Consider the following 15032-nt stretch of genomic DNA (forward strand, 5'->3'; position numbering starts at 1 on the left):
AGGAGTCTTACTCTCCCTGTGGGCTATTAGGACAGCCTCCCTCAGTTGAACCTGTGTCACAGGTTCTGTACCCCAGAGAGTCATCTTCCTCCCTGCTTGGGGTCACCCCCACCAACACAGCCTCCCCCAGAGCAGCAGAGAAGAAACTCTGGCCAGGAGTGCATCTCCCTGCCTCTCCCTGCCCAGTCCCCTCCAGGAGAAAGGGAGCTGAGGAGTGAAGAAAACTGTGCCAGATTCTGTAGTGCTGGCCCCTTGGTATAAAGGAGAGCAGGGCAGTGGGGACTGCCCCAGGCTGGATGGGGCTCATGCTGGATCTTTGCCCAGGAGAGACTCTTGGGAAACGGTCTTTTGTCAGCTCCCTCTGTTCAGACCCAGCTGCCCTGTGGCCTGGCTTGGTCCTGGGTCCTCCTGCAGCCATCAAGGAGACTTGCCTTACTCTCTCCATTGGTTTTCCCACTGCTGTAGAATCAGGACCATCTGTTTGGTCCTCAGAATAAACCTGGGAGTGGGGCATGGCAGAGATTCGATCTTCATTTGGCATTGAGGTCACAGGAGCCAGGGAAGCCCACATGGCTGCCCACTTCCCACAGTCCTAGAGCCTGGCCAGCCGTCCCAGTTCACCCAGCACTGATGGGTTTCCCAGGATACGGGACTTTCAGTGCTGAAGTGAGGACCATCCTGGGCAAACTAGGACGATTGGTCTCCCTACGGGTCAGGGTCAGACCGGTGACTAGCCGCTCAGTGAATTTGCACAGTGAACACACCTATACCCAGACCCGGAAACCACACAGTACCAGGCCCGCAGCCCTCCCGGTGCCCAGGCTCTGGTTACTCCCTCAGGGGTAACCTGATCCCCATTCTGACGTCACGCACCGTGTTCACCTGCTTTTGAACTTTATATAAACGAAATCATACAGAAAGATGTGCTTCAGAGGAAGTGGGGCTTCCTCTGCCCGACCTTGTTTGTGACCCCCATTCATGTTATGGTGTGTAGCTGTAGGCTGTTCATTCTTGGTGCTGTATAGTGTTTCACTCTGTGAACCTCATCCAGTTTACTTATCCATTCTATGCTGACGGGCTTTTGACTAGACTCCAGTTTGGGGTATTGCGAGTATTCCGGTACACGTGCTTTAGTGAATATCTTTATGCATTTCTGTTGGATATACATTCTAGAACTAGAATTACTGGGTCACAAGAGCACTTTATTTTAAAATGAAAATTCTTTGAGGTGGAAGAAGTAATTTGGATAGCATGTTACATGGTTTGCTAGATTACTTTTAAAGCTGAGACCTAGGAATAGGGAAGGGCTCTTTGAAATGGGGGGAAAATAATTTTGATGAACGGGGCACGAGCCTGAAGGCGTCTGGACGGAGGCGGGTGGAGGGTGGAGAGGTGCCTGTGGAAGGGGGGCAGATGAGCAGCGGGGGTGACGGACACAGGCCAGCCCTACACAGCCTCCTGTAGCCTCCCCAGCTTCCTGGCTGCTGGGGAGCCAGCACCTCTGCGGGCTGCTCTGCCCTGCGGGACTTTTCCCGCTGGCTCTCACAGTGGGGATTGAGGTCTGGGAGTCGCTCTCCTCAACTAGGGCCCTCAGCAGGGCACGTGGTGTGAGAACAGAAGGTGGAGCCAGCCAGATTGCTTCCTCTCAGCCCCTGCGATGCAGAGTTCTGGAGCCACTGCCGGAAGCCCCCAGAAGAGGTTCTCTGGCGGCCCTCGTGCACCCTCCATCCCTCTCTTTGGAGCTTGGAGTCCTTGTCAGGGTCACCTTCCTCGTTTGTGCCAGAGGATGTCCCCCCTGCCGGCATCGCCTTTCTGGGGCCAGTGAGAGGTGGGGAGCTGGGGGACAGGTGATAACAGATGTGTCCCTCAGCGCAGATTTGGTGAGCACCTCCTAAGTGAGCAGCTGTGTCCCACAGGTTGTTTTGACTTTGCTGAGGGAACTCCTCACACCCTCGGAGAGATCGGGGCAGATCCTGTCGTGGCCCAGGAGACCTGGCTCCACTGCCTGCCCAGGGCCCCCAGGCAGGGTAGAGATGCAGCAGGTGGGGTTGGGGGCCCCTTACCCTCTCACCCCTGATTCTGAAGGGAGAAGCAGATTTCGTGAATCTGCTGGAGACTTCTGCTATCACCAATACCCATTGGTTTCTGGCAGGAAGAGAGAGGACCAGGCTCTCTAGGACACACTTCAACTGTGAAGACATTCTAAGCCCCGCCTCCTTTTCTAAGACCTCCTTCCCTCTCTTATCTCCCTCCCCCCATTTCCTTAGGACTTGCTGTTCCCTTACTGCCTGTGGAGACACCAAAACCCTTCTCTGTACCCTGCCCTCACCCCTACCCCAGAATTCCTTCTCCTCCTCCCCTCCCCCAAACTGCTGCCCTGCTTTCTCCTCCCTACCATCTTCCTGCTGTGCTCAGCAGCAGACTTCCCATCTCAGCTCATTTGTGAGCACGCACCATGGTCCAGAGAGCCAGGTCCATCCCCGTCTGGAATCTGACTTCTGGGGACAGCAGCCTAGTGAGCTGTGGAGAAGTCCCAGTGCCCAAGCATCAGGTACCTACTCAGACTCAGATATGGATGCAGGGCTCTGCAGAGGGATCCAGTAGCTCCACCCAGGGCTGCTTCTGCCCTCTTAGCTGCTGAGTCCAGACATGCTCTCTATTGCAGCTCCTGAGACCTCCAGGCACCCCACATCCACACTGGGCCCAGACACCACCTGCAGGTTTTGCTCTCCAGGGACTTGGGCTGTGGTTAACATGACTAAACCCTGGGTCTGTCTTTCCTAGGCTACTGCACAAAACGATGCCCAGCTCTTCCTGTGGGGCCTGCCCCGCGCTCTCAAATCTTCCCACCACACCAGGGAATGAGTATCGCAAGGATAAAATGGGATAAAAGACTAACCCCTTCCTAAGCGCTCAGTAGTTCTGCTGGAAGATGTATGGCCTCCTTTGCTGGCCATTCATGCAGTGGAGTCATCTGCTTAAAAAACACCATAGAGAAAGTGTAGTTCAAGAGGCATTTCTGCCTTCTGTCTCCTGATGTTCTGTCCTCCAAGCAGAACAGGCCCCCGCATCAGATTCCCTGGTGAAGTTTGGCTGCAGTAAGAGATTAAGAATTAAGAAATTAGAACACCCTGCAGTCATGTCCTTAGTTGACTCATTAGCACAAAGACTAATATTTAACCATTAAAAATGAACATTAAGACTCTGTAAACACTTGTGAAAGACAATGTCAAGTGAGGAAAAAGTAGAGCATCCAAGAACTTGCCCACACTGATTACAATTTTGTGAAAACCAGACAAATTCACTGGTTATGTTGGGGAGGAAAAAACTTTCCTCTACCTCTTTTGTTCAGTTCTTGGGGGTCTGCAAGTCAAACTGACAAAAGACAGATTAACGGGACTTCCCTGATGGCACAGTGGCTAAGACTCCACACTCCCAATGCAGGGGACCCGGGTTCGATCCCTGGCCAGGGAACTAGATCCCATATGCATGCTGCAACTAACAGTTCACATGCCACAACTAAGGAGCCCACATGCAGCAACTAAGACCCAGCACAACCAAATAAATAAATTAATTAAAAAAAAAAAGACAGATTAACAAAAAAAACAGATTTAATTATGTACATATGCACAGGTGTTCATAAAGAAATGTGACTCAAGTTACCTTTAAAATTTGGGGCTTGTTTATACTACTTTAACAAAGAGTGATAAATTATACAGAAATAACTAGACGAAGGAAAAAGGGTTTGGAGCTTCTGGAGGGAGTAAATTGTGACAAGGTGACTAGGAAATGTATAGGGACTGTTCAGCAAGATCTAATATGCAGACGAGAGTCTTTCTTCTCTTCCTGGGAAGAGAAGAAATGGACAAATAGAACAAATGGAAATTTATGTCACCTTAACGAAGAGAAATTTATGTCCTGCTTTTAGACAGAAAGAGGGAGGACAAAGGGCTAATTGCCTTCAGCTCAAGGCAATTTTTGTGCCCAAGTTCATATTTTGGGGTGGTATACTCTGATCCCCTTCAGTTAAAACCTAGGTAAGACTAGGAAAAGAGGTGAGCAGCTGTGTTTTTAATGCTAGGGTTACTATGTTTGTTGATTGGGTTGAACAACCCAACCATACATGATCCTATGCAAATTCTAGCAATAAAGAAAAAGTACAAGAAAGGAAGTTTAAAAATTCTGCAAAATCCCACCACCACGAAACGGCATTACTAAAATTCGAATACTCTCTTCATCATCATGCTCTGCATATTTTGCAGGTTTTATTTTAGAGACGTCCTGTTTATCAGGGGGAACGCTGGGGGAGCTGGGGCAGGTGAGGAGCCAGCCAAGGCTTGGGAGGGATTTCAGATGGATGGGCTGACAGGAAGGAGGAGTGCCAGAGGCCAGAGGAGAGGAGGCTCTCCCCAACTATGAACGTCACAGAGATTAAGCCCTATCTTTGCAGGATGACAGTTCCTAATTAGGAAAGGAGGTTTACAGAAGGCGGCCTTTCAGCATTCCACAGGGTTGTTTGCTTTCCCACCCCCCCACCTCCCGGCAATCTCTTGGAGTGCTGTAGGACTTCCCCCCTTTGTTTCAAATGGAAAGTGCAGAGACAGAATGAAGCACGTAGCTGGCAAGCAAGAGTCAGGCTGCTTCTTGATGGGACTAGTTAAGCCTAGGGGCTTCCTGGGAGCCCCTAGGAATTCTAGTCCAGTACCCTTGGTGTATAAGAGGGGAAGCTGAGGCCCAGAGAGGGGAAAGGAATAGCATATAACAGCACACACTTGGGCCTGGTGAGGTCCCACCCTTCCCTCATAGTGATATGATCGAGAATGATTATCTCCATGCCTTCTCAGAACATAAATTGGTGTCTTGCTTTAAGACATTTTAATGCCATCTATAAAACTCTTTTATTCAAAAGCACAAATATGTTGATCAGGGTGAGATAATTCACACTGAAAAAGCTCTTTTTCTTCTTTTTAATGAAGATTTTCACCAGCGGGTTCCTCCCATGGCAAGCTTTCCTTGCAATATTTCAATAGATTTTGTTTTACAAAACTTAGTTTTCAGGGCCAAGTGTATTTCATAAGCTGAGGCCTCTTGGATGCCAAAACAGCTCCCGAGGGGTTTGCATTACGGGTTATGATGAGGGATTTGGGGAAAGGGATGTTAGTGAAGCCTTAACTTGGAAGGTTGATGGCATGAGGGCCCTAGATCCATCTCGTGGGGCTCAGGTGGGGACAGGGCAGGACCAGCTACATAATTCGTGGGGCCCAGTGCAGCATAAAAAGGTGGGGTGACTTGTGTGAACATTAAGAATTTCAAAATGATGGCAGCAGAGCATTAAGCCAAAGAGTGGGGTTCTTCCAAGGCCCATGAAGCTGGCCCTAGGTCAGGGTGAGTGGCGGGCTGGATGGTTGGGGTGAAGATGAGGTGCCCACCAGAGGTGAGAGGTGAGGCCAGTAAGCCAGACGTCTGCTCCGTTTGGCTTTGAGATACTTTACCTTCCAAATTTTATTTGGCTTAAGCTATTGGTAAGTGAGTCATTCCAGAGACCACAGATTGATGGGGCAATGGGGGTGAACTGTGTACAGAAGAACTGCATAATAGCTATGGTCACAGACGGAGCTCCTTACTGCGGGCCAGGCCTCCTGCCAGTGCTGTACGCTGTGATTTACTTCATCTTCCTAGAAATGACTGTACAAAGTAGCGGTTAAGAAATAGGCTCATTGACTGCAAATCCTTGGGCAAGTTACTTACCCCCGCTTGGTGCCTCAGTTTCCTTATCTGGTAAACGAAGTACTGAGTTACCTGCCTTAAAGGGTGGTGTTACGACTGAATGAGTTCATCTGTTTTAGCTCTCTGCCCTGTGCGTGGCACATAGTGAACACGTGACAGATGTCTGCTGTCATGAGAATGAGGACGCAGGAGGAGGAGAACAGGGAGAGGTGGCAGTGGTGACCACTCCGTAGTTAAGTAGCCGGTTGTCCATCTAACAGAGGAGGAGGCTGACACAGAGAGATGAGGGGAATTGTCCAAGGTCACCCAGCGAATGAACGGGCCGCGGTTCCTCTGAGGGAAGTTTTCTGGTTTGGCCTAAATGCCTCAGGCGCATTGAGTGTAGACGGATCACCGCATTGCAGGTCCGCCCTTCGTGGACACACCCTTGCTGAGCCCCGCGTGGGCTGGCCCTGTTCTTGATGCTGAGGGTGAGAGGTGGGAGGGCGGGACAGGGCGCGGTGATGAGTGCTGTGCCACGTGACCAGTCCACGTGTGTGTGTGTGTGTGTGTGTGTGTGTGTGTGCGCGCGCGCGCGCGCGCGCGCGTGTGTGTGTGTGTGTGTGTGTGCGTGCGTGCGCGCGCGTGCGCGCCTGAAGCCCTGCGAAGGAGGCCACTCCTCCCCCCAGGACTTTGGAGAAGGTTCTGAAGGTTCTGCGGGGCCAAGTTCTCGCCTGGGTGTTGGGGAAGAACAGAAGGCAGGCAGGAAGGCCCTGCTGTGCTGTGTGGAAGTGGTAAACTGAAGAAAAGTCCCTCCGCCTCAGCTTCACAGGCAGGTGGCGTCAGCAGGCGGGCGACACCCCGGAAGTACAGTGAGCGAGCCCCGGGGCAGAGGCTGAGAGCCACGCCCGCGCCTCTCCTGGGTGGGAGGAGAGGCAGGCGCGGGGGCGTTTGGGGCGCTCTCACCTCTGACCTCAGGGAGCGCTCCCCTGGCGGGACCGCCCTCCCTGCTGGCCTCCCCCGCTCACCGCTCTCCCCTCTCATCCCCCAGGGTCAGTGGACTGTCCCCCTTCATGGGTGACAACGATAACGAAACCTTAGCCAACGTCACCTCCGCCACCTGGGACTTCGACGACGAGGCCTTCGATGAGATCTCTGATGACGCCAAGGATTTTATCAGCAGCTTGCTGAAGAAAGATATGAAGTAATGAGTCGAGATTTCAGTCTTTCGGCCTCCCCACTCCCTGGACTGGGGTCCAGAGGCGGGGACTCTCTGCCCCTGTCGTGGGCCCCTCCGCACCCGAGGAGGGAGGATGGGCAGTGCGTGCGCAAGGGTCCTGCTCCCTGGGGCCGGACACTCTCCTGTCTTTCGAAGCACAGAAACCTTACCTGGAGAGCAACACTTGACTGAGTGTTGACGGAATGAGGCAGCTTGCGTGTGAATAACGACAGCCCCTTTTATTTTCCGTGGACAGCTGTGGCCTGCAGCCGCCCTGCGGAAACCTCAGCCCCCCTTCTGGGGCTTGCAGGGGAGGTACCCTATTTGCCGGTCCTGATCATACTCCTGGCTATTCCGGCTGGATGCTTATTTTGTATCTAAATCATGTAGGAGCTGCCTGCCTGAGTGTGGCCAGGTACCTTCCACCACTGGCCAGTTAGGCTGTGACCCCAGGCCGCTGGGCCCAGCTCCATGTCTGTCCCCTGCAACCGTGCAGACTGTGAGGTTCCCCTCCTCCACCTTCTGGGGCTGCCTGGAGCTGCCCAGGTGGTCAGCAGATGACTATATAGAACATCTGTGAACGTCAGGAGGCCTGAGCGTTCAGGTGTATAGACGGCCTAAGGCTGTGAGGAAAGGTCAGACGCCCAAGGCGCTCAGTCAGTATTTCAGGGAGAAGAGGATGGAGGTGGGAGCAGTAGAGGAGGCTAGAGCAGAGGAGGTGAGGTTGAGGGGGTCTTGGTGTGGCTGGAGAGAATTCACTGGCAAGGGAAAGCAGCTACAATGAAGCAGGAAGGGGACAGGGGCCGTGCACGTGCCGGGAGGGCCGGCCTGCACCGGGGCAAGGGAGTGGTGGGGTGTCGGCAGGGGGCCATGGGCTGTTGGGCTCCTCACCCACTCTGTGAACAGGTGGCCAGATGAGGCAAGGCCTGGCTCCAGGGGCCCCGGGGAGCCGTATTTGGCAATAGGAGCAGCTGTAAGCTTTTCCCCAGAAGGTGGTGTTGAAACGGGTGGTGTGCCGGAGGAAGGTGGGAGGGGTCAGCCCAGAGGCTCTGCATGTGCACAAAGGGGACTTTGTGGCCTAGGTTCTGCCCTGTCTGCCTGGCCCGCAGACCCCCGTGAGGCTGTCGGTCGTCTTGCCCCCTCTGGGGGAAATCCTGTCTGGGACATGAGAGCGCAGTTGCTAAAGGAGCGAGGCTGGAGGGTCTCTTAAGTGGTTCGGTCTGGTTTTCTGGTTACGCACCCACCTCTCAGTCCTTTTTAGCCAGCTCAGGGCCAAACTCCTCCAGAGGAGACATTCCACACTCCTTGACAGCGAGGTCTTTTTAGCACTTTGCTGCCCCAGTCTTCGCCTCAGAAGCAGGCGTGACCCAAGGAGGATCTAGATGTTGGGGGGGGAGGCCGAGATGCCCCTCCCGTGTGAGGGGTCCCCGCTCCCCAGGTGCCTCAGGGAGGTGCGGACCTTCTTCCTAACAACTCTGGTCCAAGGATGGCTTTTGTCAACCAGGCTTCATTCACCCAAGGTTTGGTAAATGAGGTATTGTGTATATATCCTATTTTCTCACCTGACCTTGAGTTTATTCAGAAACGTGTTGGCTCCTCTGTGCTCATAAAATGGACTCACCAAAGAATTGATTTCATATAGATCAAGACACTAGATTCCCATAAACTCAAACTCAGCATCTCTTCAACCAGAAATCTCCATCTATCAGCACTTTTTTTTTTTTTTCCACACACACACACTGTATTTTATTTTTACAAGAGATAGATAGACTGACACCAAGCATTGTACATGGATGACCACAACAAAAGCAACAATGATTGCAATTACCAAACATGAAACACACTTATACTATGTCATAATATTGACATTCAGTCCAGTAATCCTCCACTGTAACAGCTCCTTTACTTTGCAGTGAAAATTGATTTGTATATTCTTTTCCTCTATCAGCACTTTTAAAAATGTTTTTCTATTATAAATTAAGACATGTAAATTGTACAAATTTTGAATATAAGAAAATTAAAATAATCCATATCCCCTTATCTAAAGATCACTACATTTTGCTATAGTTAGCAAATTTACTTTTACTCATTTTTCTACATATGTTAGCACTTGGTACTTTGGACTTCATTAGTCCTATGACAATTAAGGTGATGGCCCTGAAATATTTCTAGATTCCCAGAGATTTCAGAAGATTAAATGAGTTTCAGTGCAGTTCTAAGGTTGTCATAATTCATAGGTTGTACAAAGGACATACCTCTTTGAGTTTTAATGGGAAAAACCTGATACTCAACCACACCATAAGACTTGAGAGTTCACTGATTCTCGAAGATTTGGGCCTAAGGTTTCACTCTTCTCTCCATCAGACAAGGAGGCAGAAGGATCGGGCCTCCACAGTTCCCAGCCCCCACGTGACCAGCAGAATGACCCCACCCTGGAATACGGTGCCAGTCATTCCCAGACATGTCTGCCCTCCAGCACTTAGCCTCCCTAGACCCCAAGGGCAGGTCATGAGACTCCAGCTGCTTACTGGTGTTTAGGCCTTCTTAACACTAATGTATTCTGGGTCTAGTCAGTGTAACGCAGACCAAGAGAGGAAAAAGGCCAAGAGCACAGTGATTCTCATCGTGGTGGATGGACTGGGAGCAGAGAGCCCTGGGCTCTGCCCTGTGTAACTAGGGACAGGTGACCTCCCGTTTCTGATCTGACCAGCGGTCTCTGTGGTCCCCTTCTGCTCAGAAACCCTCTGATCTCTGCCTTTATTAGAAACCGCTTGGACTGCACCCAGTGCCTTCAGCATACATGGCTAATGAAAGACACCAAGAACATGGAGGCCAAGAAACTCTCCAAGGAGCGGATGAAGAAGTACATGGCAAGAAGAAAATGGCAGGTAATGAGGGGTCGCTTTGGACTGGGATGCCGCCCCTCATAATTGCTTTATTCAAGCTACCCTCATTCCCAACTTGCCCTGGCCTCACTCCAAAAATGTTTACATTTGTTTCTGAAATAGTCTGGGACCAAGACTGACATTCCATGTCTTCGTGACTAGGGATGAGCAATGTCACCTTTAGGACTGTATGGCAACCCTGGAGAATGTGATCTCCTTATAGGTAGCGTGATGGTCTTGCATTTCTTTTCTTTTTTTTTTTTTTTTTAACCATTGTTTTTATTTATTATTATTATTTTTTAATTTATTTATTTATTTATTTATGGCTGTGTCGGGTCTTCGTTTCTGTGCGAGGGCTTTCTCTAGTTGTGGCAAGTGGGGACCACTCTTCATCGCAGTGCGCGGGCCTCTCACCATCGCGGCCTCTCTTGTTGCGGAGCACAGGCTCCAGACGCACAGGCTCAGTAATTGTGGCTCACGGGCCCAGCCGCTCCGCGGTATGTGGGATCTTCCCAGACCAGGGCTCGAACCCGTGTCCCCTGCATTGGCAGGCAGATTCTCAACCACTGCGCCACCAGGGAAGCCCCGGTCTTGCATTTCTTTACAGTGAAGGAGGTGGGCACATGATCTACAAAGAGAGACATGGGAGAGACAGAGAGAGGTTGTATGTTACTAGCTACATGTCCTTAGCCAAGTTACTTAACCTTGCTGTGCCTTCGTTTTCTCATCTATAAAATGGGGATATTAGTGGTACCAAATCGCAGCACTGTTGTGAGAATTATATGAGATAATATTCATCTGGCCTTTAGCACACTGCCTGGCACAAAGTAAGTGTTCACAAATGAGATCGGTAGCCAATATGTATGGAGGGCTGGCCGTCTATCAGAGAACATTCAAAGCACTCTCTATGCATTGTTTTTTAATCCTGGGAGGCAGGTACTATTGTTTTCCCCAGTTCTCAGACAAACAAAGCAGAGAAAGGTTAGGAAGGTCACCCAGGATCACAGCTAGTAAGTGGGAAAGCCAGGGTTCAAACCCAGAGACTGGCTCCAGCGTACACAGTCTTAACAGCACACAGTTTAATGACACAAATTGCCTCTGATTGTTAGCAGATGGAGAAAATGATCATCCAAAACCATAGAGAACTTATCATGATCTATTTTATTTTTATTATCACTACTAGTATTATAAAATTCCTGGGCTACTGGAGGGTACATGGTTTCTATACTCAAGGAATGCATAGTGTAACAGGGACCTGAAGCAAATAGACATAAAAGGACATTAACACACACCAAGAATTATAAATGATCACTATAGCTCTCCATACCCATATATGTGAGTGTGGACAGAGAATGGAACCAGTCACACCAGAGGTGGATGTGGTTGTGAAGAAAGGCTGCCAAGGGCAGGAGTTTGAAGTTGGCCATGGAACATGGGTAGAACACAGAGAGGAGGGGATAGCAGCACAGACGGAGGAAAAGGCTCAGAGGCGGGAACTGGACCTCACCCTGATCATGCTGGCCTGACAGGAGCAGCCTTTTAGCTGGGCATTCAGGGGACTGGGGCATTTAGACCTTGCCTTTGTGGCAGAGAGAAAGGAAACCACCATTTTAGGGGGCAACTGGGACACTGGTGACTTGCCACACAGAATGACTAAACCACAGTTCACTGAAAAGTCCAAGTTCACACAAAGGTTGAGAGGAGCAAAGGTGAGAGAGGGGCTTCGGGTGTGTGGGTCTGAGAGACTCCACCCCCTGCACATCTCAGCGGACTCCCCGAAGTGGGAGTCAGTTCTTGGTTAGCCCCGCCTGAAGGTTTGGGTGGATCTCCTGGCCTCCGTCAAGTACCTGGTGAGTTGGAACACCTGTGCCGCTTACCTTACCCTCTGGTGCCATTAGGGTCCAGTGGAATCAGAGGAGCAGATATTCTTTTAAAGAAACAAAGCCACAAGGGGGCCACAAAATCAAAGGTTGGCTTTATTAATGATCCTGTGGCCAGTAGATCTCAAAGAAATACCGGTATTTCTGGAGCGGATACGGTGACTGGTATGGGGGTGGGGCAGTTCTCAGAGGAGGGAATCTCACTGGGTTTTGGTTGCATGAGGCCGTGGGCTGAAGGGCAGGCTTATCACTTCAGGCTTCTGGAGGCATCCACACATCTGCTGGTGAACCAAAGCCAGGAAGAGCCTAAACCCAGGGGATAGGCGCAGAGAAGAGATAAGGAAATGGGAGAGGAAATAAATGGAATTTTTCAGTCAGATGGGTCCGGAAACCATAATTTGTGGTGATATTTGAATCACATTTTTTTCTTGTTGTTTACAGTGTTATTAGCCAAAAGTTTTCTGAAAGTGAGAAGGGAAAGGACAGAATTCAGAGAAGGAACATTAATTTCCTATTTTAATATAGGTAGCAGCATTTGGAAATGGCTTTTCCACAGAAGCAGTGGTTAGGTTTCACAAAATTACATAGAAAAGTAGTCTGCAAAATCCCATTCAACACATAATGTCCCTGAAGCATATTGTCACTGGTAATAGTTCAGCTGCATCTGACCATCTTGTGTTACATTTCTTCCTTAGGACAATGTTTTCCACATTTTAAACTCTGGATACCAGGACCTTAGCACCCCTGGAATAGGGGGTTCCCTCTCAGAGCAGCTGAGGTTCTGTGTGCTGAGGTGGAGTGGAGTGGAGGGGAATAGAATGGGGTGCGCTGTGGACGGAGAGGGCCAGGGCAAGCACAGGGGGCCCAGAACGCTCTACAGCTGCGTGAGAAAAGCTTCCTTGTTATCATTCTGGTGTGGTTTTTTTTTTTTAAAGCGTATGACATTCTTAAGGATTTTTTTTAAATTTATTTATTTTTGGCTGCATTGGGTCTTCGTTGCTGCACGGGCCTGCTCTAGTTGCAGTGAGTGGGGGCTACTCTTTGTTGTGGTGCATGGGCTTCTCATTGCGGTGGCTTCCCTTGTTGCGGAACACAGGCTCTAGGCGCACGGGCTTCAGTAGTTGTAGCACGCGGCCTCAGTAGTTGTGGCTCACGGGCTCTAGAGCGCAGGCTCAGTAATTCTGGTGCATGGGCTTAGTTGCTCCGTGGCACGTGGGATCTTCCTGGACCAGGGCTCGAACCCATGTCCCCTGCATTGGCAGGCAGATTCTTAACCACTGCACCACCAGGGAAGCCCCTGGTGTGGTTTTCATAAAAGGGGAAGGAAGTAACATGGGAACAAACCCCAACAAGCAAGCAGTAGATAGATGACTCATTGTATTATTGATCTTAGAATGAAGTTATTCTGAAAGAGGGTAGGTTTTTTATTTATATCAAAAGAATGTTGAAGAGACATGGTGGTGAGTAACAGCACTGAGGGTGGGTAAGTTGAGCAGGATAACAGGGCTTCTGCATGCAAAATGGAAGCAAAGGACTAGGAATTGGAGGCTTGTGGGCAGCCATCTTTATTCTCTGAGGAACCACAAAGACTTCAGCAGTATGGACCAAAGGGCCTTGGGGAAGAAAGCTTTTGACTCAGTATAGCATGGAGTACTCTTGGCCATCACATTTAGATAATATGCATTCTCAGGGGAAATTGTAGTCTTGGGGCTGTTGGAGTTTATGTAGGGCCCATGATGGCTGGCTGGCTCTAGGGTGATCACCTTGCCGAGGTTTTCCAAGGCCTGTCTCAGCTTTATCCCTGAAAGCCCCTCATCCTGGGCAATCCCTCAGTCCTGGGAAAGCAGGCTGGTTAGTCACCCTCGCTGGCTCTCCCAGGGGAGGGAGTCTGTGCTCTGTTAGGGAAGCCGTGACAGACCCTGCCTGCCTGGAACACAGGAACCCAGTCTTGGCAACTGCCCTCCAACAAGAAAAAGGCCTCCTCAAGACAAGGATGGATCAAGAATTGAATCTTTGTTTTGATGTTTAAAAAATTTCCAAAGGTCTCAGTTAGTAAAGCAGCAACCAATTTTCAGCTCAAAGGCATGAAACTGGAAGGCTAGAACATATAGTTCTGACAAATAACTTCCCCACCAACTATTTTTTCCCATGAAGCAGCTTCCAAAGATTGACCTCTGATGTGTAGGTTATTAAGACTTTCCCTATTGAGCACTTACATTTCTTCCTGTTTTAGAAATTATATGGTCTTTTGCTCCATCTGATGGAAAATTTCCCCCAATGTGTGGTCTATTCATTTGTTATTTGCCACCTTCTCTGAAATATTATAACACTTTGATTTGCCTTGTTCTCATAGCTTCGTATTAGTCATTTTGTTAACAGAAGAGGAAAGACTTCATTCTTCCACACCATACAAGTGAAGACAGTCCTGCATCCAGGTGTTTGGGATTAGGGAGCCCATGGGCTCAAGGGGAGCGTTCCCCGCTACACGTTTGCGTGTCTGAATCATAGTCTTTCTGTAGAAGACTAGAGCTGCAGGGAGATTTGAATCTTCAGGTCCAACAATGAGGCGCAGAGAGGGGAACCGACTTGCACACGTTAACAGAGCAATGAGTGGTTAGAGAACTAACCTGTCCCTTGTTAGGAACAGACCCTCTGAGTTTAGAGACTCCTGGCCCAGGGCAAACCAATGTGTGTTGGATGAAGGGACTGGAGAGCTGAGAAGGGCTGAGTCTGAGTTTGGCTGGTTAGGAAGTAGTCTGGTCCGGCGTGGACCCCGTAGCGAGGGCTGTCGGCTGGCACCACCTCTTACCCATTCCTGAAGTCAGGGTAAGCTCCCCGGGGAAGAGCTGGGTCTCTCCACACTCCAGCTAGCAGAACAAACAGATCAGTGATGTCACCAGTAACAGCCTCTCCCAGAAGGCATGCAAGTTGCTACGTAGTCTCAGTCTCCCAGGGTGTTCTCTGCAGGGCCACAGTGCCTCTGCACACAGTTAAGTCAGTGGGTCGTCATTCCTCACCTTCTTCCCCCCTCATCACCTCCACCTGGGGCCTCCTGGGTTCTTTTCAGAGTGACCCAGCTTCACTGTGGGACAGAGGGCCAGAAGCATAACCACACCCCACAGTGTATATGTGAGAGGTGGATGGCCAGAGGACAGGGCAAGATGGAATGCCTTTCCAGAGTGTGTGGAAGTAGCTCCAGCAAGGATGGGATGTGACATAACAGGAAGCGACTGTGGTCACAGCAGCAGGTCTCCGCTTAAACCACACACACACACACACACACACACACACCCATTTTCTATGTGATTCCCTAGCAGCCTGAAATTCTTTACTTTTGAAATA

At 50.1% G+C, this 15032-nt stretch overlaps 1 protein-coding gene across 13 annotated transcripts in view; it reads left to right on the forward strand.

The window, feature by feature from the left end:
* The window catches only part of MYLK (myosin light chain kinase), a 272517-nt gene that overhangs the window by 250230 nt on the left and 7255 nt on the right, over positions 1–15032 (forward strand). For all 13 annotated transcript variants that reach the window (XM_057544900.1, XM_057544907.1, XM_057544909.1 and 10 more), the window contains 2 exons: positions 6758–6910; positions 9690–9813. In XM_057544900.1, the coding sequence (XP_057400883.1) occupies positions 6758–6910; positions 9690–9813 (277 nt within the window). The remainder of the gene's footprint in view (positions 1–6757; positions 6911–9689; positions 9814–15032) is intronic.

The sequence above is a fragment of the Balaenoptera acutorostrata genome, chromosome 4 (genome assembly GCF_949987535.1).
Source record: "Balaenoptera acutorostrata chromosome 4, mBalAcu1.1, whole genome shotgun sequence".
In the NCBI taxonomy this organism is placed as follows: Eukaryota; Metazoa; Chordata; class Mammalia; order Artiodactyla; family Balaenopteridae; genus Balaenoptera; species Balaenoptera acutorostrata.